General features: G+C 37.6%; 3 protein-coding genes across 8 annotated transcripts in view; 2 read left to right on the top strand and 1 right to left on the bottom strand.

Moving 5' to 3' along the window:
* The window catches only part of megf6a (multiple EGF-like-domains 6a), a 28,340-nt gene extending 24,763 nt beyond the window's left edge, over positions 1-3,577 (top strand). The window contains exons 28-34 of one of the 5 annotated variants that reach the window (XR_009650030.1): positions 774-902; positions 1,031-1,159; positions 2,003-2,131; positions 2,245-2,373; positions 2,449-2,522; positions 2,711-2,839; positions 2,937-3,577. Coding sequence is in view for 4 of the 5 variants with exons in the window: in XM_060894491.1 (XP_060750474.1) it covers positions 774-902; positions 1,031-1,159; positions 2,003-2,131; positions 2,245-2,373; positions 2,449-2,577; positions 2,711-2,839; positions 2,937-3,010 (848 nt within the window). In the remaining variant the exon portion in view is untranslated. Of the gene's footprint in view, positions 1-773; positions 903-1,030; positions 1,160-2,002; positions 2,132-2,244; positions 2,374-2,448; positions 2,578-2,710; positions 2,840-2,936 lie in introns of all 5 variants that reach the window. The other 4 variants (XM_060894491.1, XM_060894492.1, XM_060894494.1 and 1 more) reach the window with 4 other exon arrangements.
* Positions 3,578-4,171: 594 nt separating this feature from the next.
* The window catches only part of kcnab2b (potassium voltage-gated channel subfamily A regulatory beta subunit 2b), a 67,006-nt gene continuing 43,416 nt past the window's right edge, over positions 4,172-27,761 (bottom strand). For both annotated transcript variants that reach the window (XM_060894775.1, XM_060894774.1), the window contains 10 exons: positions 26,490-26,534; positions 23,813-23,857; positions 22,867-22,910; positions 22,677-22,763; positions 17,421-17,506; positions 16,966-17,086; positions 16,785-16,879; positions 15,915-16,035; positions 7,217-7,305; positions 4,172-6,620 (listed from right to left, as the gene is read on the bottom strand). In XM_060894775.1, coding sequence (XP_060750758.1) covers positions 6,531-6,620; positions 7,217-7,305; positions 15,915-16,035; positions 16,785-16,879; positions 16,966-17,086; positions 17,421-17,506; positions 22,677-22,763; positions 22,867-22,910; positions 23,813-23,857; positions 26,490-26,534 — 823 coding nt within the window. In that variant the 3' untranslated portion in view covers positions 4,172-6,530. The remainder of the gene's footprint in view (positions 6,621-7,216; positions 7,306-15,914; positions 16,036-16,784; positions 16,880-16,965; positions 17,087-17,420; positions 17,507-22,676; positions 22,764-22,866; positions 22,911-23,812; positions 23,858-26,489; positions 26,535-27,761) is intronic.
* emc1 (ER membrane protein complex subunit 1) overlaps positions 18,504-27,761 on the top strand; it is a 176,009-nt gene continuing 166,751 nt past the window's right edge. The window contains 1 exon segment of the mRNA XM_060894772.1: positions 18,504-18,511. The gene's annotated coding sequence lies outside the window, so the exon portion shown is untranslated.

Here is a 27,761-nt window from a genome sequence, read left to right as displayed (position 1 = left end):
ACAGTGTCAGCTTGACAGTGCTGGGGCTTGAACCCTGATCCTCTGATCAACAACCCAGAGCCTTAACCACTTGATCCATCACTGCCCCTATTTTCCTCTCAAAATCTCTTCCTGATATCGTCTCAGGGAAATTTGCTTTCCAACATTGCCTCTGTCTTGCTCATTAGAGATAAATAGATAAATGTAAAATTTAGAACTTGATTGTATATTATTATAAAGCTACTTTTTCTTAAAATGTCCAAAATTGCCATGGAAATAAAACTGAATAAAATTTAAATGTAAAACTAGTGCTACAGTATGGCAGTGTTCTGGTGGTCAAATCTACAGGAGTCCTTGGATGGTATCACATGAAGAACGTATGAGAAAATGAACACAACCCATAGCAAATACACTATAAGTGGAAAATCTTCCAAAACATCTCTTGTTTTTGTGATTGACAGACATGCGTTTTTCTGCTCTGTGAGATAAAATCACAAAATGTAGTATTTTTATTTTATGCAAAAGGTGACGTGTGCCTGCAAAATAAAATGAGCAGATCAATGGCAAGTTTCTCCATTACAGAGGAGATAAATAGTTTGTAATTTTCTTAAGGAAGAGGAGAAAAAAAAAGAATGGTATTGCCAGTAGGGATAGAAATAAAATCACTAGCTTAGCATTTACAAATAATCCTGTCCAAAAACAGGTTCAAATGGAAAATATAATGATGTTACATTACAGAAGTTATTTTATAGAATCTGTATAATATTGGCTCATTTTGATTTCGTTCTCATCAGCCTGTCCGTCTGGCTGGTATGGACAGGACTGTGAGGAGGTGGCTCTGTGTGGAGAAGGAGCCAGAAGTGATCCTGTCACAGGCCGCTGTGTGTGCACGTTCATTCATCACGGAGAAGACTGTGGACAAGGTTTGAGTCCTCTCCACAGCCCACAGCATGCTCTTAATGATAATGATAATAAGAGTTGGTGGTGCAACTGTCACGTCTGTCTCTCAAAGGCTGTTTGTAAAGATATGATAGAGTTTTGTGTGTTTCAGGTTGCGCACAGGGCTGGTTTGGAGAAGACTGCTCTCAGCACTGTAACTGCAGTAATGGTGCCCTATGTGATCCTGTAACAGGAAACTGCACCTGTGGCCTGGGCTGGACTGGGGATAACTGTGATATAGGTAAATTACATTAAAGTGGTTACAAACCTGTATGCACAGGCTCCCCGTGACCTGAGGTAGTTCGGATAAGCGGTAGAAAATGAATGAATGAATGAATGGTTAGAAACAACTCTGTCCAGGGTGTATCCTGCCTTGATGCCCGATGACGCCTGAGATATGCACAGGCTCCCCGTGACCTGAGGTAGTTCGGATAAGTGAGTGAGTGGTTAGAAACAGTTTCTGACGTGATGTCTACTAACATTACAGTAATATAGCTGAATTTAGCTGAATTAAATTGCCTAGAATTAGTTAAAAGACAGCATATGTGAAAAGTTCACTCACATTACACTAAAAAAAACATTTTGTATTAAAACAAAAGCGAATAAAATAATCACCACCCTAAGAGCTATAATTTGTGTCACTTAGCCTATAGTGGCCTAATGTAACACATTAGTGTGTGACATGTAGAGTAAGATTAACTACCTAGCTAAGTAGGACTGCCATGTAGCTATGCTCGTTTTAACCAAAATTACACCAGAATAAATGAATTATTTAATTAACAGTAATTCTAGTTCAATTATGCACACTCATTAGCAAAAAAATCGTTAATTCTCTCAACAGCTTTGCCAACCAGGGTCATGATTTACTGAGATCCCAAATAATGAGGACAAATTGTGGATAAATTGTGCAAGCAGCTAGTGTGTGTATTGCAGATCATTTACAGAAATGACATCTTTTGTAAAGTTGTGGTTTAAACAGGAAGGCGCTTTCTGATGTTACTTAAATTATGTAACTTAAAGAATGTCTACAGTTAAGATGTCTTTAAACTTCCTTCATCTGTGCTGCTGTGCATGTGTTCCTCAGAGTGTCCAAGAGGCAGATATGGTGCTAACTGCCACCAGCAGTGTGACTGCAGGAACAATGGCACCTGTGACCGAGTGACAGGAGAGTGCCAGTGTGAGCCAGGATTCTATGGGCATCTCTGCCAACATGGTGAGATCTAAAAAGTACAGTATGGTTCTGTATTGTCACACCCATATAACCGTGTCCAGGATGTCATTTATGACTTCAGGTTTATTTCTTATTTATTTATTTTTTATTTCAAGTTTGTCCTTCTGGATTCCATGGCCACCGTTGCCAGCTTGCTTGCAACTGCCATGGCAAGGCCCAGTGTGATGCCAGGACAGGTCGGTGTCTCTGTCCTCCGGGTTATCATGGAAAGCACTGTGAAAAAGGTGAAGAACAGTTTTTATAGGTTGAAGCTCTGTAGAAGTCATGATCCTTCATCTTTCCTGTTTGTCTTCTTCCAGAGTGTGAACAAGGCAGTTTTGGGCTTGACTGTGCCCATGTTTGTGACTGTGATGAAGACACACCATGTGACCCTGTGAGTGGAAAGTGCCTGTGCGGACCAGGAAAGATGGGAAGCCGCTGTGATACATGTTGGTCTAAGATCTTTTCATTCATTTACTAAAGTCAATGAGTAGCAAGGCTCTTATGCTCTTTTTGCCTAAAAGATTTTGTGACATTTTGTTTTATTGTTAAAGTTATGATTGTTTTGTTTTTTATTCTAAGCCTGTGCACTGAATCACTATGGACCAAAATGTTCAGAAACCTGCGAGTGTGGAAATGGAGCTCAGTGCAATCCAAGGAATGGACAATGCACTTGTCTGAATGGCTGGATAGGACCAAACTGCCTAGAAGGTACATTTATCATTGCTTCATTTGCTATCATTCATCACTTTGCTATTATTTCTAAAAATATACCACGGGCAAAGTACTGTTTGTCCCTTCTCGACAGGCAGCATCCTAGCTTCCAGTCAACACTACAGAGGGAAAAGGAAGAATAAGCCACAACACAGTGCTCCAGTATGACAACTGCAAATTATTTTCCTGTATCTAAATGTTAATTCAGGCTTTTAACAAGCCAAACTGAACAAGTGCACTATGAATCTGTCTCCAGAACAGAAATTGGAACTTTTTTACAAACCTGATCAAACTTGATATTAAAAATGGAATTTCTGAAATATTTGCATAAAATATTTGTATAGTTATTTGCATAGATGAAAGATGCACATTGACATAAAGCTTTGTTAAGGTCTCGATGAGAAGGAGAGACCAAAGAGGATAGACTGATTGAGCAGGAATAAAATGGCTAATGAAAAAACTGAAACTTTTATATATATATTTTTAGATGTATGAATGTGTTTATATACAGTATTTGTATAATTATGCAAATGTTTTGTAATATCATTTGTATTTACATTGAAAATGTCACCAGATTCAACCAGATTCTGTAGATTCAACAGAGGTTTTCTTTGATTCTTATTTCTTTAATGCAATGTAAATAAATACTGTATATGGCAGCGGGATTCAGTCAGACTTTGTAGTAATGCAATTTTAATACCAAAAGTAAAAATAATAAAAATTGGTATATATAAATATCGCATATTGGTATATACAGTCTGATTTTAATACACTAGGTACTCTTTTAATTACTTTTAAAAAACAATATTATGTCAAAGAATAGATTTATTGTTACACATCTTTTTAATGCAATCATTATAAATTGTTCTTTGACGCTATAGAATAAAAATGCATTCATTATATGACATGTGAACCAGTGTTTAACCCTGAAAACCTATTATAAGAATTCATATCTTATGTAAGGTCAGCATTATTCAGGTCACAAATGCGAGGGCCTATTCTTAGGATATTTCTGAATTCAACTGTTTAATTTACATACAAAAAAACACTAATATCAAATATTGCAGATATGTGGCATGTTAGAAAATCTATATTTATTGCAGTGTTAGAAATCTATAAATTTAATAAAGAAAACTGAAAAATGCTCAAAAATAGTGTTCTAAGGTTTAAGAAGTGTCATTCAGTAATCTGTCCATCTTTCTGTCCATCCGTCTATCCATCCCTGCTGTGCATTGAACTCACATGGATCATTACACTACGAGATGAAAAAAGATCAACAGTCATTTTTAATGTGGTTTATTTTCATTAGTTCATTAGTTCTAAGCTGTACATATTTTCTGTCAAGCACAAAGTATAATAAATCATATGTTAAAACAATACAGTACATTGAGGTCAAACTGAGGAATCAAATCATCTTATCATTTAACCAAAATGAAACAAAAAAAAAAACAAAGTGACAACTTTGTGCATGTAATGTCAATGGCACTTAAGCTGGGATAAAAAAAAAAAAATCATAAAAAAATAAGCTGTTTTAGATTTTAATGACATGCATCAAAAGCTTAAACAGTCATCAATCGTCTGCAACACACGGCTCTAACCCCTAATAATCAGATATTAATGACAATGCAAATTTATTATAAAATCTCTTTTTCAGACCATAATGGTGTTAAAAGCTTTAATGCCACAGTATTAATGATGTCCAGACTGGACGTATAACAACACGATGCAGATTACTCTAAGGCCTTTAGCACATATGATGTTGATATTGACATTAACATTTTACAGTAGCCATTATCAGCATGTACAGTAGAACAGACAGAGGCAACTGCAAAATCAATGTTGTTCAGTTATTCACTTTACCTACAGCAATCTTAAAAAGCTTAAACAAGCTTACTCGCTAAACGTTTGGAATATTAAAATGCATTAAGGTTGAATTAATTTACTTAGAAAGAGGGAAAAAAATAATAGCTTTTAGTCAGGTAATTTTTTTTACTGTTTTCTATTAGCAGTCAAATAGTAAATAAAACTTGATCCTTTAAAGTGAGGCTCTAATGAGCTCTAATTCACTTTGTAGTTTTAAACTAAATGTGCATAAGTGCTTTCAATGCAAACAGTTTAATATAGGTTTAATGAAGTGCCATTTTAGGATGATACAGTGATAATAAATCAGTAGATGTCATTGTATGGGACTTAATTCAGACTCTACACATACATGGGCCTGTTTTCTCTGTGTTAAGGGTTTTTGGTGGTGCTGTAGGTTTATGGCTTTGATAAAGAGCATCACTGCTCAGCAGAGGGAGCCACTGGCCCAACTAATAACACAAGAAATATAGCATATTACATCCTGCTCAGCTAGAAAGAAAGGCAACTCCAATATGTAAACATTAGTTGGAGTGAAAATCCACTAGAATCTGTTTAAAACAATTTTTGATACGATCCTATCTTACCTTTCAACATGAAGAGACAAGCAGAAACAACACCAGTCCCAAAAAGTCCATTCCATAAACTCGGTAGAAAGCTTTGTTATAAATGTACAGTTGGTATATATACGTATTTATAGATAACAGGATCATTTTAATGAGAAAAAAAAAACAGAAATAAAAACAGAAAATTACAAAAATTTGAGCATTAAGGCAAATTAAACAATGGATGGATATAAGATTAATTATACTTAATATTATACTATATATTATAGCTAATATTTATAGTATTTTTATATGATATGAGCCAGTTAAATAAGCATCACTGTTCGGCTGCATTTGTGTTTATGTTAATGTAAGAATTAGAGTAAAATAATACATACATAATACAAATTCTTTGGTGTTCCTTTAGTGAACTCTGAGAAATGTGCATGTATTAATGTTTAAGATGTTTACTTGATTCATACACAGAACACAGTCACTGTTCAATCTTTTTCCTGCTTCCACCATGTAGACAAGCGACTTGTTAAGATGAAAAAAAAAAAGTTAGTTAAATGCTTAAATATTTAATTCAGATTGACAAATTCAAAAACTGTTCTACTCGCAATATCGGATGTTTCGGATGTGATGCATGTGAAAAGGTTGTGGCGTCACTACAGATGCTATGTTTAAGCCTTCGTCTATCCAAAAGAATAGAATTCAACCTCCACCTCCATTCAGAGACAATGATCAATGACCTTCACAAATGAAGGTGTGATTCTTTTACGAATTTGTCAGTGGCTGAAATGCATAACCAAGGCTCTTGGAAATTATATGCTAGCTATTTTCCAAAAGCATTTTTAAGTGGTTATATTTCTAAGAGAAAGGACAAAAAGCATGTGTCTAGGCCTGTGAATCGCATGCATTTGTAGCATACAGTACATACAGACTTTCTCTGGAATCCTGTGTGTTTACAAGAAGATTCCTAAAAGGGAAAAAGCAAGTGAGTTAAAGGACGTGCACGTATCAGAGGCGTCTATGTGGGGAGAGGAGCGTTCTGCTTATAGAGCGGGTCCAGCTGATTTGGGCCACGATTGTTCCTCCTTTGCCATTCTAAAGATATTTAATTCTTCCTAGTTGATTTATTAGACTCTGCTGAGTGTAAGTTGGTATCTCCAGCACAAACTGCGACTGTGCCAGGTGCAGACCCGTGAGCCAGTCTCATTCAGTTAAAGCTCAAGCAGATATACAGTAGGAGCAAAAGGACAGCAAGCAGAGAAAGCCTTCCTTTAGGACCTGTAGTCCTTTTTACTGTATGGCTTGTTTCCTAGAATACTGTCCACCTCATGGATGATTGAGGATGACAACTTGGATAGAACCTGTGTGACAAATGACAAATAATAGATTCTTTTGATTTACTACATAACTGATACATTGCAATTGCTGTGAACACTCAGGAATAATGATTTAATAAATAGTGGAAACACTGAAACTCTTTCCTGGGGCTCAATACTACAAGGAAATCAACACCAGACCATAAATAATGACTAAATAATAATGTATTTACCCTTTGGACATTATATAGAATGCAGAAATTTAAATTAGACTACATGACGTGAAGTGTGTGTTACATATTAAATAACATATATGACATATGTTACATATATAACATATATGTTAAAATATAATAGACAGAGACATGTTAAAAATGTACTATCTATCTAGTAATAAGTCATTTAAACCATCTATGAAATGGACTTTAAATAAACCAGATAGTTTTAAACATTTCCTTTGATTAATATATCCATTTTAATTGCATTTAAGTGTCTCTGAAAATTCACATCATTTGCAAACACTTCATGCACTTCTAATGCAATTTGTAGCTCATCAATAACTTGGAACATGGTGATTAGAACACCGGCTAATTAACAACAACACATGTATTTTAGAAAACGAGAAATGAGTAAATATTCACCTGGATGGCTCCTATGTTCTCAATGAGTTGGTCAGTGCTGGATGCACCTAGCAGCACAGAGCTGACTCCCTCGTTCCTTAAACACCATGCTGTAGAGAGACATAAGTCACAAACAGAAAAAAAAAAAAAAAAAAACAAGACAGCAGAGCAAAGCAAATAATTAGATGTTTTTTTTTATTGATTTTCTAATCCAAAATGTTTCTAATTTAGTTGCTAGGATCTCCAGTCAGACTAGAGTTTTATCCTCTTCCAGTACAAAACGCATATCAGCAATGTGCTAGTAGATGGCTGCTTAATGTTTCAGCTTCTCCAGCTATAAATAAAACACCAATACAACTAAAAACTAATCTAGTTTGAAATGTTTTCCATATTGACATAACTATAGCAAGAACATACTACTAATCCACATACCATCTAAAATGTTGGTATGTAGCTCAGTGGTTAAGGTGATGTACTACTGATCAGAAGGCTGTGAGCTTAAATCCTAGGTCCACCAAGCTGCGAACTGCTTAGCCCTTGAGCAAGGCCCTTAACCCCTTAACTGCTCTGTTATATAGATTGAGATAAAACTGTAAGTTGCTCTGGATAATGGCATCTGCCAAGACTTGCTCACTTACAATTCATAGTACAGCTTAATTTTCCCAACTAACTTTTCTCCCAACCTGTTAAATTAACTAACTTGTTAATGACCTTATTTTAAAGCTAAAAGAGTGAATAATTTAAAATAATTTAAAAAGAATCTAAAGACTTATTTCAGAATAATAAAATCAAACTAAATTAAATATTGTGTATGCGTTAGCTTAATAAAGTCTCAGCTATGCATTTGTGCTTTTTATGGACATGTGAATAGAATGATCAGTATGGAGTAATTTTGCAGACAAACTTGTTCTTACTTGTTCTTGTAAAAACCGTAACATAAATCAAACGCAAATGCAAACCGTTTGCATTTGCAATTGCGTTTCCTACTTGTCACTTACAAAGCCTGCCAAAACTAATAGGTTACTTACATAACCCCAGTTCTCTGATAGCATTAAGTGAGGTGTCTTACTATGAGATACACTCCTTCTGCGTATTACTCAGAAGCCCTATCACATTACGCCAGCTCCTATTGGCTGGCAGACATGACACTGGTGTCTGGGTTGTGGCTTCTTACGACAGTATAAGAAGAGCCACCGAGAGTCATCACACTATAAAAAACACCTCTTCTTCGCTTTACCCCACTTAATGTTATCAGAGAACCGGGCTTACCTAAGTAACCTATAGTTCTCTTTCAAGCATACATTTCGGTGTCTCACTATGGTATATCCTAACTCCCGTATTGCCAGATAGCCTGTTTCGATCTCACCTGCCAACCAGTTCACGACAAACATCCAGGGTTGGATTAATGAGAACTCAAGATCCTACACTCAGTACAGCATTTGTGCAGTGAGGACCAACTCGCTGCCTCACAAATATCCTGTATTGTGACCCCTTTAAAGAGAGCCCATGATGTTGACATCTCCCTTGTTGAGTGTGCACTCAAACAAGGCAGAGCTGTAAGACCCTTACTGGAATACACCAGGGAAATCGCTTCCACTATCCAGTGCAATAATTGATGTTACATGATTGGTCTTCCCGAATGCGGTTTAGCCCAAAACACAAACAGCTGATCACTTTTTCTGAACCCTCCGGTTCAGTCCATGCAGAGCGTGCACTGGGCATAAGGAGTTCAACCTTTACTGAGCTGTCAAAGCAAAAGGTGGGGAATAGAATGCTCTTAGCTCAAGAGGAACAGTAGAATTAATGACCTTCAACATGAAAGCAGGGTTTGGATCGTCACAACCCCCGCATCCCCCTGCATTAATTACATGCATGCAGAATGCACAGAAAGTGCATAATTTTAACTCATGTGCTTCCAATGCAACCAGCAGTGCTGTTTTATATGACAATACTTTAAGCTCAACTTTGTCCAGCAGCTTGAACACACACACACACACACACACACACACACACACACATGCACACACACACACACACACACACACACATGCACAATCAACTGTATGGACTGCAATGACCCACACCAAATACACACTCTTCCAATGTACATCCATGTCTACAGTACTAATACAGTAATGCTTTCATTCCAGTATTTCCGCACGCGTAATATTGTTTGAACATACAGTATTTACACTGGTTGGTGCTGTTTTCGTGTATTGTCTTCTGTGCATTGTCTTCTGTGTATTGTCTTCTGTGTATTGTTTTCTATTTTTTGTTTGCACTGTTTTTTGTCCTGCACTGACTTTTTTGTCTTTTGTCCTGCATTGTTTGCACCAGGTTGCACAGATGCACTTTATGTGACTAGGACTAAGTCCTGAGCTCTGTCTTCGTTTTATGTAGCACTATGGTCCTGGAGAAACCTTGTCTCATTTCACTGTGTACTGCAACAGCTATATATGGTTGAAATGACAATAAAGGTTTCTTGACTTGACTTGACTTGAATGAGACCACCGTGAGAGTACTACTTTTAAATCCTATCTCAGTCCTGAGACAGGCAGAGCACAACGCGCACCCTTCATAAAGCGGCACACTAGAGGATGCTGTCCAACAGTCTTACCCTCAAACCCTGTGCGACATGCTGATATGGCAGCTAGGAACACCTTTATCGTTGAGAAGGCTCTCTCCTGATGAGAAGGCTCTCAAATCCTGACAAAAATAATAGTATAACTGCCACTGAGAACTGAAAGGGAATTTTGTGTTTAACTATGCACCATCGCACAAACATGTTCCCTATTTACATTCATACAGAGATCTTGTAGACGAGGCTCTATTGTTTTGTATAGTTTTAATAACACTTTCAGCCAAACCAGTTGCACTCAAGTTAAACCACTCACTGGCCAGGCATAAAGTCGAGGAAAAATCTTTGAGACATGGGCTCTTCCGATACACATGTATAGCATATGTATGATCTCCGCCTATGATCACTTGCCTGGCCAGTGCGGCGGTATTAATATCAGTTTCAATCCCTCCATCCTCATTCTGTCGAGAACTGGGGATATTAACTCTACCAGTGGAAACGCATAAAGGAGAGTGTGCGGCTATTTGTGCGCCAGCGCATATATCCCCAGAGGTGCATTCCGATCCTTTATGGAGAAAAAGAGAGAGCACTGTGCATTGTCCTGCACCATGAACAGGTCTGCTGTCGCCCTGCCATATTTGCACCAGATCTATTCGACCCCTTCCCTGTTCAGTTTCCAGTCCCAGTAGAGAGGATTGCCCCTGGAAAGCAGACCCACACCCCGGTTCGTTACCCTCGGTACATGTGTTGCTCTCACATATAAGAGGTTGGCACTGGCCCACAGTATTAGTCTGCTTGCCAACGTGTGCAAGAGGAGTGATCTGAGACCTCTCTAACGGTTTATATTTGCCACCACTGTAGTGTTGTCCGTTTTCATGAGAAAATTGTGTCCCTTTAGGAGTCATCCTTAAGGTCAATGGACGTTAACCAATCACCTGGGCGCAACAATTTCAGGAGTGTGGAATGAGTGAGCATTCCTTGCATTCCTTTCTTTGGGACCAGGAAATACCTCGAGTAAAACCCACTTTGGCTTTGCTCAGTCAGAACCACTCTTATTGATCTTTTCTAACTCCAATAGGGAGTTAATTTCCTCTTGGATAACATGTCCCCGCACCCGAGAATAAATTATTCCCTTGAATCGTAAGGGACAGGAGGAAAAAACTGCAGTCTGTACCCAAACTGTATTGTACTCAGTACCCAACAGGACTGTGTGCATTCCTGCCAGTGGCTTATTTGCAGCGTGTTCAAGGTCTTAGCACTTAGTGCTTGGTCAGAGTTTAACTCTTTCACCTCCTTTAAGGGAGCGGTATATCAAGAGGTGGTGTAATTACAGTATATGTTCTGTCAGTATGTTTCGCAATATTTTTTGGGGCATATTGTTTTGCAACATTTTTAGGGGAACAGTAAAAACTTTATTGAATTTCGAGAGTGTAAAGTGCTTGGGAGTAGTGGGTGGGTGTACAGCACTGCAGCCTCTCTCGTTCTCTTCGTTGCTGATGCTCTCTGGCCCAAACGGGCTCTGTTGTACCCACAGAAATTCTGGGAATCTCCAAACTCGTTCACTCTTGAACACCGAAGGAATGAGGGTCAGGAGTCTGCACACGGGGGTGTTGTGGGATCCCTCTTCTTCCTCCTCACCACCTGAGAGGGATGAGGAGCTATTGGGTCAGTCTGTGTTGTCACAGGCGGACAGTTCTTGCACCACCACACAGGCTTTTGTTCCTGAATTCCACTCTGACTTGCTGCGTTCCTTTGATAGATTAGCCAGGTTAAGCCAACGTGCTGAATCATCATAGTAGCCATGGCCTTACCCACGCATCTCTGTAGATGGATAGAGAGATCTGTAACCACACAAATCTCATCCCAGGTAGCGGACACCTCGTCCTGTAGCTCCGCTTGGTATGCGGTCAGCATAGAGATAGCATGCAAGGTTCATATTGAGAGAGTGACTGCCTTATACAGTACTGTAAGTATGTTCCCTCATATTCAAGCCACGCAGCCACCGAGCCATTCCCTCCAGGTCAAGAGCCAATCCCCCTTGAATGGGCATTTTCCCTGTGATAGGTTTATCTTTCCAGGTGACAGTGACTTGCTCCAGGAGCTCTGGAAATATTCGGAGGAGCTGTCTTGCTGCCATTTTGCTCTCGGCAGTATTTTGCCCTTATAGTGAGACTTTGCTGTCTCTGCTACTATGGTTGGTCATGGAATATTTAGTTTCTCTTTGCAAACATCCTGCAGATTTCCTAAGAAGCCCTGCCCACCTAATCTGTAGAGCCAGCCACAGCGGAGGGCTGTCCCAGATTAGCAGGGGAAAGGAAGAGGAAGCCCTCGAAATCTTCCGCTTCAACAGAGAGGACAATATCTGATTTTCCCCCATCTTCGAAGTCGGGCACATTCTCTTCCTCTTTGTCCATGCTGTAGCAAAGGCTCTTAATGTTCAAAAGCGTGCAATTCTTGCAAGAGCAGGGAGCATTGCTGCGTGTTTCAGCCCAACACATGCAGAGCATACCTGGTGTGTCTCTGCCTAAGATCTTTTTACCTTATGAGCTTAGGTGTGGCGAATTCCCCTCACTAGCTAAGGAAGTCTTCATTGCTGCAGATATCATTCTGGTACTGAGGAAAACTGGAGTGCAAACTGAAGGATTAGGCGAGCAGCAACGTGGCAGTAAACTGGAGTGCAAACTGAAGGATTAGGTGAGCAGCGGCGTGGCGGCCGACAGTTCATCTGATTCAGTACTAGGAATGTAAGGCTTCTGGTGTGAGGCGAGAAGAGGTTTTTGAATACCTTGATGATGCTGGGTGGCTCTTCTTATACTGAGGTAAGAAGCCACTCCCCAGACACAAACGTCATATCTTCCAGCAAATAGGGGCTCATGTAATGTGATAGGGCTTCTGAGGAATAGATTAAAGGGGCTTATCCCATAGTAAGACACCAAAACATATGCTTCAAAGAGAACTCAAATGCAATCAAAATCCTTATGCATTTGCGTTTCCAATGTCTGCACATAAACCTGTCAGTCATTGCTGGGGAGTGGGATTATATTATGGGGCATGTTCGTATCTGGACGTGACGTCATTCACAGTCAACTGTTGGCCTGGACAGAATATGTGCAATTGCTCCAGTTTTTATTTACTTGTTAACACAGTTTAATGGCAACCTATTCTGAATTTCTGTCTAAATATAGTATTCCAGTTTCTCCTACAGTAAATACTATGATGTGGTTATGGGTGCTATTCCATTTGGTCTAAAGATGCTTCTTTAAAATACCTGCCCTCAGCCTTCTGCATACTCCTTGAATCCTGCTGATACTAAAATTTGTCGCATATGTTTCTCCCATTTCCCAATAAAAAACAACAATCGCTTTATTCAGCCTCTGTTTCAAAGGGATATTGTCTCCAGCCCTACTATTATTTCCTTTTGGAATGGATTTTTATCATTGGAATGATTATTTTTATTATAATCATTTTTATTGATGATCTGTTGTGGAGTAAAATTTGGAAACGTCCCCAGAAATACAAAGAAAATCAAAGAAATTTTCTTTAAGCTCATCTATAAGTACTGTATTATCCTTGCAATTATTATCTTGTAAACAGATTTAATTGTGATATTGCCATATGCAGTACTGTTTACATGATGAAACACTTATTTTGGAGTTACTCTCACTCAGTCCGGTACTGTTCAGATTCCTGCTCTTTCATTAAGGCTTACTTTTGTCAAATATTCAACTGTGCTTTAAATGTTTTATTCTGCAAATTTTATCATAAAGAAATATTTCTTAATTAACTTGCTACTTCTTTTGGCAAAATTTAGTATTCATCAATATAAATTGAGGGGGAAAAATTCTTAATTTTAACAATATTTAAATACATTGTTGTGTTTAAGTAATAAAAATGTTGTAAAATGTATTTTAATCTGTAAGCAATTTCAAATTTTTGCTTTAGTTATTTATGTAATACTCTGCCCTTTTTTATTTTATATATAAAACATATATACTGTACAGAAAGCCTTTCATTCACTTCACTGAGGTTGGCGAAAACAACTTTATTAATGTTGCTATTTGTTAAGGTCACAAACTTACTTAACCCATCTAAAATTCTATGGTTTTTCAGTAAGAGGTAATCAATAGAGAAGGAACTGTCTTCGGCCTGTTGTTCGAGTATCATAATGTCCTCAACGTCTTCACCAATCACATCCATCGTAAATAAAAACAGAGTTGAATTCACACATGTTCTGTCCTGTTTGCTGACCAAGAGACGCTCAACACAGGGGTCAACTGTGAATGACGCCACTTCCAGATACGAACATGCCCCATAATATAATCCCACCCCCAACAGTGATTGACAGGTTTATGTGCAGAGATTGGAAATGCAAATGGAAAAGGATTTGTGATTGCATTTGAGTTTTGGCAGGCTTCATGTGTGACAAGTAGGAAATGCAATTGCAAATGCAAACGGTTTGCATCTGCTTTTGAATTTTGCCACGGTTTTTACAACGACAAGTACTGTACTGTAGGAAACGCAATTGCAAATGTCATTTTCAATTCCCTTTTAATTTTGTTCCCAAAATCACTATATAAATCAGTGATGGAGTGCTAAAAGTTATTTCCAAAAACACCTACTACTGTACCTAAGATAGTATGGCATCTAAGGTTCCCATGGTAACATCACTCAAATCATCTCAGAGACAGCAGTAAGCTATATTTATGTATGTGTGAGTGTGTGTGAGAGTGAAAGTAAAAAAGCTGATATTACAGGAAAAGAGAGAAGTGGGTGGGTATGGTCTATGGAAGCTATATTCTAGGGTGTGAATGTCATCTTTGAGCAGATAAATTACAAATAAAATTAAATAGATTTTAAACTTCCACATTTTTTAAAAGCTAAGGTTTTAAGGTTTTTAGCAAACTTGTAGAGAGGCATGATTCATTTAACATACAGTAGCCAGAGGAACTGATATGATAAACAGATTTTTACCACTGCCTTGTTCAGTTCTCATTTTGTCCAGTCCTCTTCTCTAAACTTGTCGTTAAATGTTCTGCTGATTTTCAGTTAATGGCTGATGATAATTCTGTGCATTCTGATTAAATTTTACAAATAACATATCCAAAACCAATACCAGTTACTTATAAATACTTATATAGTTGTTTATATTTGATATATTTTAAAATTTGGTTTTCTTGTGCACAATTATGATAATGAACTTTATTTACGATCTTTCTTCCTGTGCCTTTACTACACAATTGTAATATACAGTACTTACTAGGCACATCTCTAAAGAACTCAACTGCGCCTTTGTATATTAATTATATTTTTATCTTTTTACCCTTTTAGGTTGTGTACTTTTTTCTATTTTTTTGTATTTATGTATACACTATGTTTAGTAGAGCTCCTGTAACCACAACAAATTCCTTGTGTGTGTGAACACTTATAAAGCTGATTCTGATTCTTATACTATAACCTATACAGTACTTGCCACGGCGATTGACATTTTGATTTTGACCATTAAACTCTAAATCAGCTCTTTTTGGGATTGTTTAAATATTAGGATCGTATTTACAAGCACTGCAACCAGTAGGATCATTTAGATATGCCTAAAGATGAAACTGATGAGTAAGAAAAGTGTAGACACTTGTTTTATTACTGACTGTGATAAGGGTCTCTGTCTAATTATAATTAATGGGGAAACTATGTGGACTTAAATGGTGCCAAATTTTAAAGCTATATAAAATAGATGACTTTCTTGGAATAAACACTTGTTCAGTTTCATTTCAGATTTAAGAATGTCTTGTGATTAATATTTAAAAAAACAAACAAATCCCTAAATAGGGTTAAAACCCTAAATCCCTAAATAGGCACTGTCATTACAACCACTCCACATTGGCCACAGACTCTAACACACTGCATATAGTGTCATCTGTACTATACCCCCAACAGCAAAGGCTTTTACACATACTGTACAGTACCAAGTTCCCTAATGCAAAACCAGGTAAGACCAAATCCAACACCCACAAGTCCAGTATGCGCAAAACAATAGCTACTATAAGACCCAAGGAGGTAAGATGAAGACAGCGTGCCCTGAGCTCCAGGCAGGCAGACAGACAGACAGACAGACAGAGAGAGAGCAGCAGACCCAGGCTGCATTACCGATGGCTAGCTGGGGCAGTGTGCAACCGAGCCGCTCTGCGATGGCCTGCAGCTCTTTCAGCTTCGCCTGCTGACGCCGGCCTTCCTCACTCAGGATCTTGTCCTTCAACCACTGGTAGCCCTGTTCCAAAAACACAGCACACCTGCTCAGAGAGGCTGCGCCTTATCAGAAACTCAAAATGAGTGTCCTTGGAAGGCTAAGTCAAGATAGCGAAGCCGGGAGTATGATAATCTTTTACCAAAATTATTTTTCAGATGCCTGTAAAGAATGCTTAGAATTCCATTAAACGCAGTGCATGAATATGGATCTGTTTTCATTTTAAAACTAAATGAATACTATGAATCCTAAACATTTTCTCCTTAATTTTCTCTGGATTTACTGATGCCACGTGTGTTGAATATGTTACATGTGTTGCATTTCCTAAGCAGGTATAAATGATGTATGTTAACCACATCGCAATGGCATTAGTTCAGCTTCCTTCCACTAATAAGTTGAAAGAAAATGTATTATACTAAAAGCAATACCATTAACTTGTGCACAGTTCTTATAAGATATATCTTATATATAGATATATTTTATAAGGCCATATGCCTAACATCACATATCAAGGCAAAATGGAAGGATAAGGACTAATATGATAAATTATCATCAGAAAATGTATGAAGATGTCAGAAGAAATAATAAAAAAAATACATAATTAACAAGCTTTAAGTTACTGAGGTCTTCAACTGATAAATACACCTAATTTCTGGAAGACAATGGGAAAAACAAGCATTAGTAAGAGACACTGGAATAACTATAGAGTGAAACACAGTGAGAGCATGTATGACTAGGACAATTGCTAATTTCCCACAAGGCTGAGAGATTACCTTCAGAGAGGCACGTGAGGAAGGAGGCACACCACTATCATACTTCCCTGAGATTATGCCACAAGCCAGAGGGGACCATGTCATGGCACCCACACCTGTGATGAAGCATATGGACATCATTGTACAACTGACCTGACCTTGATTCTCACACACACACACACACGCACACACGCACACACACCTATCTTGTGGAACAGCTCAGGTAGCTGAACCTCTACTTTCTCCCTCTGGAACATGTGGTACTCAGCCTGCTCACAGATCGGGGGGATAAGGTTAAACTGGCGTGCCACTGAGTATGCTTCCTGTGAAACACACACACACACACACACACACACACACACACACACACACACACACACACACACACACACACATATATGTTAACTATCCTTGTGAAGACCTTTTGTTTATTTAATACTAATAGTAAGTACTGAACCTAATTTAACCAATTATTTAAATATATATCATGCAGACACAGGCAAAAGAAGAAAAAAAAATATTTGTAGAAAAAAAGAAGAGATGTTGGTAGAAAGCATCTTAGAAAGAATCTTCCATCCTGCATTTCCACTAATATGAACAGACTTTTTAAATAAATTCAGGGACTTGTAAATAAAATTCATAAAATTTCATACTCACCATAATCTCCATTGAGCTCCAGCGAGACGTGCCCCAGTACATGGCCATTCCTTGGTTAATCACATGGGTCATGGCTCGCACGGTCTCTGAAAATCACAATATGAACAATGAAAGTTGATCGACACACAAACACAGAAGATAAATGAACTAATGCCAACACCGCTGGAAAGGAGAGAGGCAAAGCATGAGCAAGCAAAGGTTGGAGAGGAAAAAGAAACAATTTACCAAACTGAAGATAATTTATAATTATAAAGAAGTTTTAAAAGCTGTAGCAGGTTATTCTCCGATGCTTTTTAGTTAAGCTGATTAGCAGTTGCCAAGTACGGAGTGGTGCTTATACTATATCCTGGCAGGTATGTCTGCCTGGAAATGAAAATTCCCATCGTTCCATACTCATTCCTTACGTTACATGGGTGGTTGTGTTAATCCAGGTGTCAAGGTTAAGTTGTATAGCTTTTGATTAAAGTGATATGCAGTTGCACATTTTCTTTTGTATGCACATTACAATCCTGTTAGTATTGTGTTTACGCACTCTGTTTTCTTAGTGGTTCCAACTTGCGTGCCTGTGAGCACCTGAGCTTAATTTCTTAATTTTCAAGCTGATGCTCGAAGTGTGTCTACCGTTTTCCTCTCCTGTCTCACGGAATTTGCATTTTAATTAGCTGAAATTGTGGCAGTGGCTACTTTTAATCTTATTTGTGTATTTGATTTGTAGGTGGCATAGACATTACTGTACATCCTTTTGAAAAGCTGTATTTCACATAACATTTTCAATCCAGCTGAATTGGCTCTTTTCAGTTAGTAATGACATTGTTCCAGCTCTGCCCAACCTTTCAAACCTATGATGGTGCTTTTGGGAAGCTAAAGGGATATGTTCATGTATTTTACACACATGGTAAGTGACCCCTTTTAGAGTAGGTCAAGGTCTTTATCATGCTCTCGGTATTCAACGGGAGTGTGTGAATGGACTGAGACTCTCAAAAGATGCTGAGTCTGACTTTGGAAGCACCAAAAGCTGAAAGAGCAGCAAAAATAAAAAGAAGCCTTCAGTCCATGGCTCACTGTGATTGGACTCTTGATTATCTGCTGCATTGGACACGAGTATTGACTGTCAACAGAGGAAGCAGTTTAGTGAGTCTCAAGGCTGCCTAGTTACTTATGGGTCACAGTTTATGGCCTTGGATGTTTCTACTGCCTCACAGGACTCTTAAAAGCCTGTGTTTCCAAGGCATGTATGAACCCTGATCTGCTGATGGCCTCCAAGATCCATGTTGCACAGATTGTAGTCTCTAAGCAACACACAAAATTCCATGACCCGCATCTCTGAGCTGAGTAAGTTTTTGTAAATGGAGTCACTGCACATGCAATGTTGGTCATACAGTACATCACCTCCCCGACTGTTCCTATGAACTGCTCCTTTTCCTATGTTTCTCCCATGTATTCTTCCTTCCCCTGTGTTCTCAGTTAATACAACAGAGTTGTTAGTTTCCGTATGAGATACTGCCCAAGCTTGTGTATTGAGCCCTGTTTTTCCTCCCTACTTCAAGCCTGTCCCAAATTCTAGCCTTGTGCAAGTCACACTGTTGGTTCAGGCCTTCCTCTAGTAAAGTAAGTTTTTCAGTAATCTAGGTTCACCATCTGTTTGTCTTCTGGTGGTGTGCCTAAAGATCTCAGCATTTGGATTGATGTTTGGAGGCTTCTGAATATTTTATCTAAGTTCTGTCCAATCTGCACAATTTTTTGGCTTTCCAGTTTCCTTATTCACTCATTATTCCCAGTCTTTATTACTGTTTTTAACTGTTTCTAACTTTGTACTTTACTATCTTTTCTCCTGAGATTTCAGCAATCAAAATCTGCACTGTGTTACAGTCAAGTTCTTTTTCACCGTACTTGTAATAGTTTCTGTTTTATAACATGGCATGTTCTTGTTTTAAATGTTACCTGGTCTGTTGAGTTGTGATTTACCTGCATGTATTTGTATTTTGTCACTTTGTCACTCACTTCAGTATTCCAATTTACAGTTTAGGGCAATGCTTTTGGAAAAAATATTTAAAATAACATTTTCAGTGGAAAATGTTTACGTTTTATTTGCTGTTTTGTGCTTAAAACAGCTATAAAAAAATGATAATTTACATGCAAACTTCAAACCTTAAACAATGAAATAATCACTTGAATTCATACAGGTAATGCCAGCCTAATTGTAAGATATTTGAATGTGCAAAAACTCTAATGCAGACATGCAAAGAGTAAAAAGTATAGTTACTATAGTAGTGTGAAAAAGGAATATAAACAAATAAGCATGCACATAATTCACACTAAGCATTCATCTTGCAAAAAATACTGCATTAACCAAAGACGACCTAAAAATGACAGAAGATGCACCAGGTAATAGGGCACATGACTTTCTTGGATGCGTAGCTTCTTACATATTTATATTAACAAGACAAGCAGACAGAAAGCTTTCTGTTATCCTTGCTAAATATGAACAATTTAGCATCTATATTAGAAGTTGCTAATTAAATGTATTTTCCACTATAAAACGTTGTACAAGTCAAGCTGAACTTAATGTCAATGGATAAATGTTTTCTGGTTTTCAAACTGAAATCAAATTCAAGTGCATGGGTAGGGAGAAATGAACCAAGGCTGAGATGCAATGAATTTTTCCAAATCCACTTTGCAAGATGTATAGAATAATCAAATAATTCATTCTAAATCATGTTGAATTTTGGAGTTGAGTCTAAAAGAAATATAGCATTTTATGAACATGGTCAGACTTTCACGCCAGGAACAACAGGGTGAAAAGTCACAATTCATTACCATAAAATGCTTTTGGATACAAAAGATCAGGACTCAGGACTCATGACTAATGCTACAGTGTACCTTCTATGATGAATGTTCTTGTTTTTGAGGTGTTAAATGGATTTCCTGGTGACAAAAAAGCAAAGCAAAGTATTGTGAAATAATTCGATAAACTGATGAATGTAACGAACCTCATAGGATTCCTGGTCTGGACCAGCTCTTGCTCTCCATGGTCGTGCAATCATATCCAGAGACCCTACCTCAGCAGCACCAGCCTCAACCATAAACCATTTCATGTTTCTTACAGAGCCATACATTAAGCCAGGCATCATCAGAGATTTTGCAGCTCCCATATTACAGTCTCACTAATCACTTCAGATTGAAAATGAAGTAGTCCGCTATTAATATGGATTTTGGATATGGAGGTTATTGTGTTCTGCAGTTTGCTGTGGAGCCATTTAAGAACACAGTGAACATGCCATCGATTATAAGGAACAAAACCGTTTAACACGATAAAAGCACATCATTATGAAGTTCTAAGGTTATAAACACTATTATGAGCTGTATTCAGAGTTGTTGACTAAAGTCTGTATTTAATATAATATCAGTAGTTATGCTATAGAATTATTTAAGTTGATTAAGCAAATGTTCAGGTAAACTTTCTGTGCAATCCAATAATATTAATATTATCCGTGTCCAGGTCATGTAACTGAGGCTGCCATATTTAGTATTTTATTATCATATTCTAGTGCCACACTATTGTGTAAAACATCTGAGACAGAGTTTTTCAGTTGTGTCTATACCACTACTTAGTATTGAAATAGTACATTTCATTTCAGCATAAAAACATCTGGTGGAAATGAAATGTACTAATTTTTTTATAGTAGTGGTATATTCTTCCCGATTCTATCCCTTTGCTGTATTCTATGTAATAGAAATCCAAAAGGCAATTTTAGAACTACAATTTAGACTAATATGTAATAATTCATAAACAAGAACAATGCAAATATTCAAATAAAGATTTCATAGCTGTATAATACACTGTATAATACACTGTAAGGAGAATATATGATGGTCCTTGTTGTGATCCTAGTCATGATAATCACAAATTTCTAACAATCTAACAATGTGGGTTTCACCTAAATTACAGTAAATGGCTGTCAAAACCCTGCTGTCATCACTATTAGTGGTGAATGAAATTAAATAATTTAACCAATTAAGCAACGTGAAAAGCAAAAACTTGAAATGATGTAAAATCTGGAATATTACATAGTAGTTATATTGATGTTAATAAGTAGTTCTGGCTGGAAGTCTGAAATGCTTTATAATAACTTACCACTGCATGTGCTTAACTCAACTCTGAATACGGCCCTAACAATCGTAGGTTCTCTAACTGCATGAACGCTGTATCTCACTGTGGGATACGCCTCTCCATGTTTTCCTCAAAAGCCCAGATTTCGATTTGCTCTTGTTGATTGACAGCTGCGATGTGTACACGGGGTGGAGGAGCTCCTTTCCATATTTGCCATAAATTCGCCTTGTCATTCAATTGTTTTCTGCACAGAACGCTGTACCTTGACATGGCCACCTTGGAGGTTTGGTTACAATCTCTGCTTGCCATTTGCAGTTCAGTGATTGGATGGTTAGTGTCACCAAAACAAGAGAACAACTTTCATGCACATAACTTTCATCTGTGCAGTCACTACTTACTATGGGATACCAAAGTTACACTAAAACCTAACCTGGCTCTTATCCCCAAGGTTTTATGCCCCCATGTTGCTGCACATCTATATGGACAGGAATCTACAACGGATTCGTGGAAGGGTGATCAATTGTTTGTTTCATGGGCAAAGCTCCCACTATACAAAGCTTCCCTCACTGGATCATGGAGGCTCTCAAATAAGCATAAATTAGCAAATCAATCCACAGCTGGTTTTCCTTTGGGAAAGGTAACATGACATTTCTCTTTAAGACATATGTGATGTGTGGCAATCAATGATAATAGGTGTATTTATAAAAGGGCTTCTGATGGCTTATGTAAAGAGGTGTATCCCACAGTAAGATGCTTAATTCATCCTACCAGAGAAGCCGGGTTATAATCGTGACCTAAAGTTAAGACAAATGCAGTTTATACTTTTATTATACTTTTTTTTCTTCAAACCCTTTAAAATCACACATGCTTCATTCCTGTTGTGCACTTACTTTAATGAATAAATAAAAATACTACCTACATTTAAATTCAGTCCCCAGTCTAAGGATAATCAGAAAGCATGCTACAAATTTCACATGTAAAGTTTCAAAATAATCAAAAATAATGACACTTAAAGTGTAAAAATATATCAGGTTTAAGGAAGTGTGTCAGACATAGCCATGCTGCATGTACTGTACAAAAATAGCACAAAAACACTAAGCAGACAGACAGGATAGATGGTAGGGTATTCCAGCAATCATGTTTACCTTCCATCGGTGTGTTGGGGTCTGGTCTATTAGCAAATACTACATCAACATATTCTAACTGCATTCTCTCCAAAGATGCTTTCAGACCTAAAGACAAGACGTAAAGACAGCACAATATCAGTTCAGTCATGTGCAGCAGAAGAGAAGATTCTGATTGTGAAGATTGTGAAGATTATTTTTCGTGGCTTACCCTCTATTATGTGCTTTCTTGACAATCCTCTTTCTGTTTCTGCTCTGAAAAATATAACAAACAGGCATGATGGTAGTATAATACCCGTGCAAAGTTTCTCAATGCAAACTCAGGAAAAACTAATTCTGACAGCTATCTCCAAATCACAAATTTATGTAAAATCAACAAGCAAGTGCATTGATTGAAGAAATTATTGCATTATGTTGTCATCATTATTAAAATGCATGTTTATAATATAAAGGTGTAACAAGTAAACAAGTGAAAAGCACATTAAAATTTTTTAAATCATTTAACTTTATCTATTATTTATACACTAAACCTTTTAAAAGTTAAGTTTGCAGCTATATCTGTTCAGATATTAATTTTATAACACAATATAAATGACAAGTTTTGTTAGCTAGTTAGCTGATTCATCACATGAACATCACAGAAATGTCATGTAAAATTTTATTTCCTAATGATATATCAGATCATATAACATACAGTAATTTAGACTGTAAAATATGTCCTCGTTATTCACAGTAGAATTTATTTTCATTTTTTAACTGGTCAAAAAAAAACGCGAAAGGTCAGCCCATTAAAATCACACCTCACAACCTCTCATTAGTGTTGGCCTAGGACCTTTAATTTAGCTTAAGGGAAAGTGCAGTGCTCCAAGGGGGGGGATCGATCTGAAGCACATCCAGGAAACAATTACAGCTGTGGGTCTGGCCACCTGAGGTGGGTGGCTACATGGGGGACTACACTGTGTACAGTATATAGGTGTGTCACTTCAACACACACATACAATATATACACAGTCAAACACTCATATCCAGATATTTAATGAGTGGAAGCTCTCTATAATACATCTACTTTGCACTTCTCAGTCTTCTCGATCTTATTCACAAAGATGCAGGTAGCCTTCACTGTGACACATATAATACATAAACATAGAATGACTCACTTTCCACCCCAGTAGATCTTGGTGGTAATAACCAAACTGGAGCGTCTGTGAAAGAAAATAGAACACGTGCAATGAGACATTTGTAGTGACATTGTGAAAGAAGAAATTTTAACACAATTGCCAGGACAGGTTCCAGACAATGTCCCAAAACACTTAATCAGTAAATGAAAATGTCATGAACCATAATGGGTAATTGGACTCAGGAACAACTGTATTATTTAACATTATTTCATTAAACCATTGTACATACAGAGAGAAGATTTAATCACAGGTTTTTACACTGAATAGCTAATGAAACGGAGACAGCAAATAACATTTAAGTTTCATCAAAGCTTAACTGACTGAACAATCATCTAATTTTTTGAAAACACCCTCTAAAATGTATCTATCAGTGTTAAATGATTGCACGTTTTGAGAGAGACCGACTGCTTTAATATGGTCAGGTTGAAACAACTGCAAGTGCAGCTTTTCTGGTTTTTATTAGTCCCAGTTTCAGGGACAAGTCAAATGGTAAAAAAAGCTTTGTTTGTCTAATGACAAAAGAAAAAGGTGACATATCCCCCTTCTAAGGTTGAGTGTGTTCCCATTGTTCCTGCACTCAATCAAGTCTTTAAAAATTAATCCGTGTTCCTCTAACCAGGAAGAGAAGCAAGTGTGTAGTCCTGTATGGCACCGAAACATAATTCACACAAAGTCATGTATACATTCCACTCAAAAATATTGGAATGGTAAGGCAGATTATTTTGTTTTTGCTATAACTGTAGATATTGATGATCGAGATAAAAAAAATTAATATGAGACAATAAATCAGAATTTAAGATTTCATTTCCTGATATGGTTTTCAGATTTTTTTTAAACCAATGGAACAGAGAAACCAAATGGATAGACAAAACTCAAGATTGTGGTGAAACTCAAGATTAGACAAGACTAATTCAGTAAACATACAGCAGGCATTTGCCAAAACGTCAATCAAAGGAGGCAGATAACAAAGGCGTGATAACATCACAGGTACAATTAGAAAAAAATATCTCATCTCTCAGTATAATTATAAACTGGTAAGTTCCACAATTAATCACGCAACTCTAAATGAGGTTTGGTGCTTGATGCTTAGTCATGTGATGAAGTTGTGGCTGAGGGTTGTGGAAGTTGTACCTACTGTAGGGTTGTTTGAGGCATCATAGTGGCATCATGCCTAAAACTCTTCTTTAACTTCTTACACTCCTGACTCACATTCAATACATCACCCCAAATCATTTTATTAAGTAACTACTATGAATTATTCGGTCACTATTGTAAAAACTGTAGAAAAGATATTAAGTGAGGAATGTAGGTCTAGACACAAAGAGTTGAATTCAATTCAATTTAATTCAATTCAATTCAATTCAATTTATTTGTATAGCCATTTTAACAATGGACATTGTCTCAAAACAGCTTTACAGAAGTATAGAAACACAGAATCCAAATTTTAAAGTTTTAAATTAATATTTACTATTAATACTATTTATCTCTAACTTTTATCCGTAATGAGCAATTATGAGGCAATGGGGCAAGAAAAAACTCAGAAGGAACCAGGCTTAGAAGGAAACCATCCTCATTTTGGTGACCCCGGACAGTAAATAATGTTCTTCCTACCACAGTTTGTACAACAGTTTAAGAGGGAAGACCATGCATTAAATGCTTTTCAATAGGTTATCATTTCATTCATTTTCTACCGCTTATCCGAACTACCTTGGGTCACAGGGAGCCTGTGCCTATCTCAGGCTTCATTGGGCATCAAGGCAGGATACACCCTGGACGGAGTGCCAACCCATCGCAGGTGAGATCGCAGGTGGCATCTCCAGAGATACCAATCAACCTACCATGCATGTCTTTGGACCGGGGGAGGAAACCGGAGTACCCGGAGGAAACCCCCGAGGCACAGGGAGAACATGCAAACTCCACACACACAAGGCGGAGGCGGGAATCGAACTCCCAACCCTGGAGGTGTGAGGCGAACGTGCTAACCACTAAGCCACCGTGCCCCCCTTCAATAGGTTATATGACTCACTATAAGAAACTGCTCTACTAGACAATAACTGAATCCATGGGTACATGTATGGGATAATGGCATGTTTTTTTCTTTAGACTAAGGATTTTCTGGGGGGGTTTTGCAACCCTTGATCATTCCAGGAGTTTATTATAAAATTGTATTTTTTTTTAAAAGAATGAATATGATTAACAATAGATTCATAAATAAACATGAAGAACAATGGATTGCAGTCTCTCTAAATGTACATTTACCAGACACTCTTGTCCAAAGTGACTTACATTTATCTCATTTATACAGATGAGCAATTGAGGGTTAAGGGCCTTGCTTGGGAGCCCAGGTGTGGAAGCTTGGCAGCCCTTGGATTTGAACTCACAACCTTCCAATCAGTAGGCCAACACCTTAACCACTGAGATTCCACATCCCCCTAATTGTTTTAGCAATAAGGTAAGAAAGAAATGTCTGGCAAAAAAAAAAGCTGCCTCAGGTCTCCTATTTGTAGCTCACAGTACATATAAGGTTGATGGTTCAGTCAATGTATGAAGCACAAAGCCATTCACATAATATAAGATCCACACTGACATGTTGTATTTAAAGACAACAGGCTTACTGAAATGGAAAAAATACACAGATAGAAATGAAAGTCTCTACCTCCATCCTTTTTTCTTTATTATACTGCCAAGAACCACTTCAGCCCTTTAAGAAAAAAAAAAGAGAAACAGTTAACACATTATAACTGTGAGTAGAGTTGTATCTAGACCTAGACAGACATATTAGAGCATTTGGGACCCCCTGCTTTGTATACCAAAAATCATGTTAATGAAGCAATGAGTAGAATGCAGTGATATTAAATCATTTCACAGCATCAACCACAGGCATAAGCTGATTGCTTCCTGAGCTTTGAGGATATTTTGAGAAAAAGCCTGGCTGGGATGATGGGGAGTATTACTGTGTGTCTAATGACAGATGAAGTATCCCTCTCCTAAGGTTTAGTGTATGTTCTTTATGAATGCGTCCCATTATTCTTGCACTCAGTCAAAGTCTTTTCAAAAGCCTTTTAATGCATGCAGAACTATTGAAATATGGAAGGATGTAGACTTCCTGAGGGGAGAAAAGGACCTGCAGTCTCTTCAGACAAAGTATTTATCTGGACATTTTTTCCTATATCAGTGGTAGTTCCAAGAAGCCAAGCCAGGTGTGTAGTCCACTGGCATATTGAACCCAAAAAACACACACCTACATACATACATATATATATACACACACACACACATTCACCTTCAAAAATATTGGTATGGCAAGGCCAAAACTATTGTTGTCACTGTAGATTAAATTAAAAGATGAATATAACACTATAAATCAGAATTTTATTGAAATGAACAACTTAGAATATGACACCCAATTTTACTAATACTGTTCCAATACTTATGGAGGGAGCTGTATGTTGTATGTCGCTGTATGAGCGAATGATTACTATAGCATATGCCCTTGTGGCATGAAATCAGGCTGTCTGAGTATAACACTTTTTAAAAATGATTTATACAGATCTACATTTAACAGCTTGTCTCTGATACTCTACAATTTAATCTTTGCTGCATTTTATTATTATTCATAATATTTATTTAATTCTACCATTCTTAGATGTGTCTTTAACCTGAAAAGCCCATTCATTCATTCATTCATTTTCTACCGCTTATCCGAACTACCTCGGGTCACGGGGAGCCTGTGCTCCCTGGCGTCATTGGGCATCAAGGCAGGATACACCCTGGACGGAGTGCCAACCCATCGCAGGGCACACACACACTCTCATTCACTCACGCAATCACACACTACAGACAATTTTCCAGAGATGCCAATCAACCTACCATGCATCTTTGGACCGGGGGAGGAAACCGGAGTACCTGGAGGAAACCCCCGAGGCAC

This window comes from Tachysurus vachellii, chromosome 19, assembly GCF_030014155.1.
Source record: "Tachysurus vachellii isolate PV-2020 chromosome 19, HZAU_Pvac_v1, whole genome shotgun sequence".
Classification (NCBI taxonomy): domain Eukaryota; kingdom Metazoa; phylum Chordata; class Actinopteri; order Siluriformes; family Bagridae; genus Tachysurus; species Tachysurus vachellii.
Note: the sequence above shows the minus strand (reverse complement) of the source record. Positions and strands in the feature narration are given on the sequence as shown.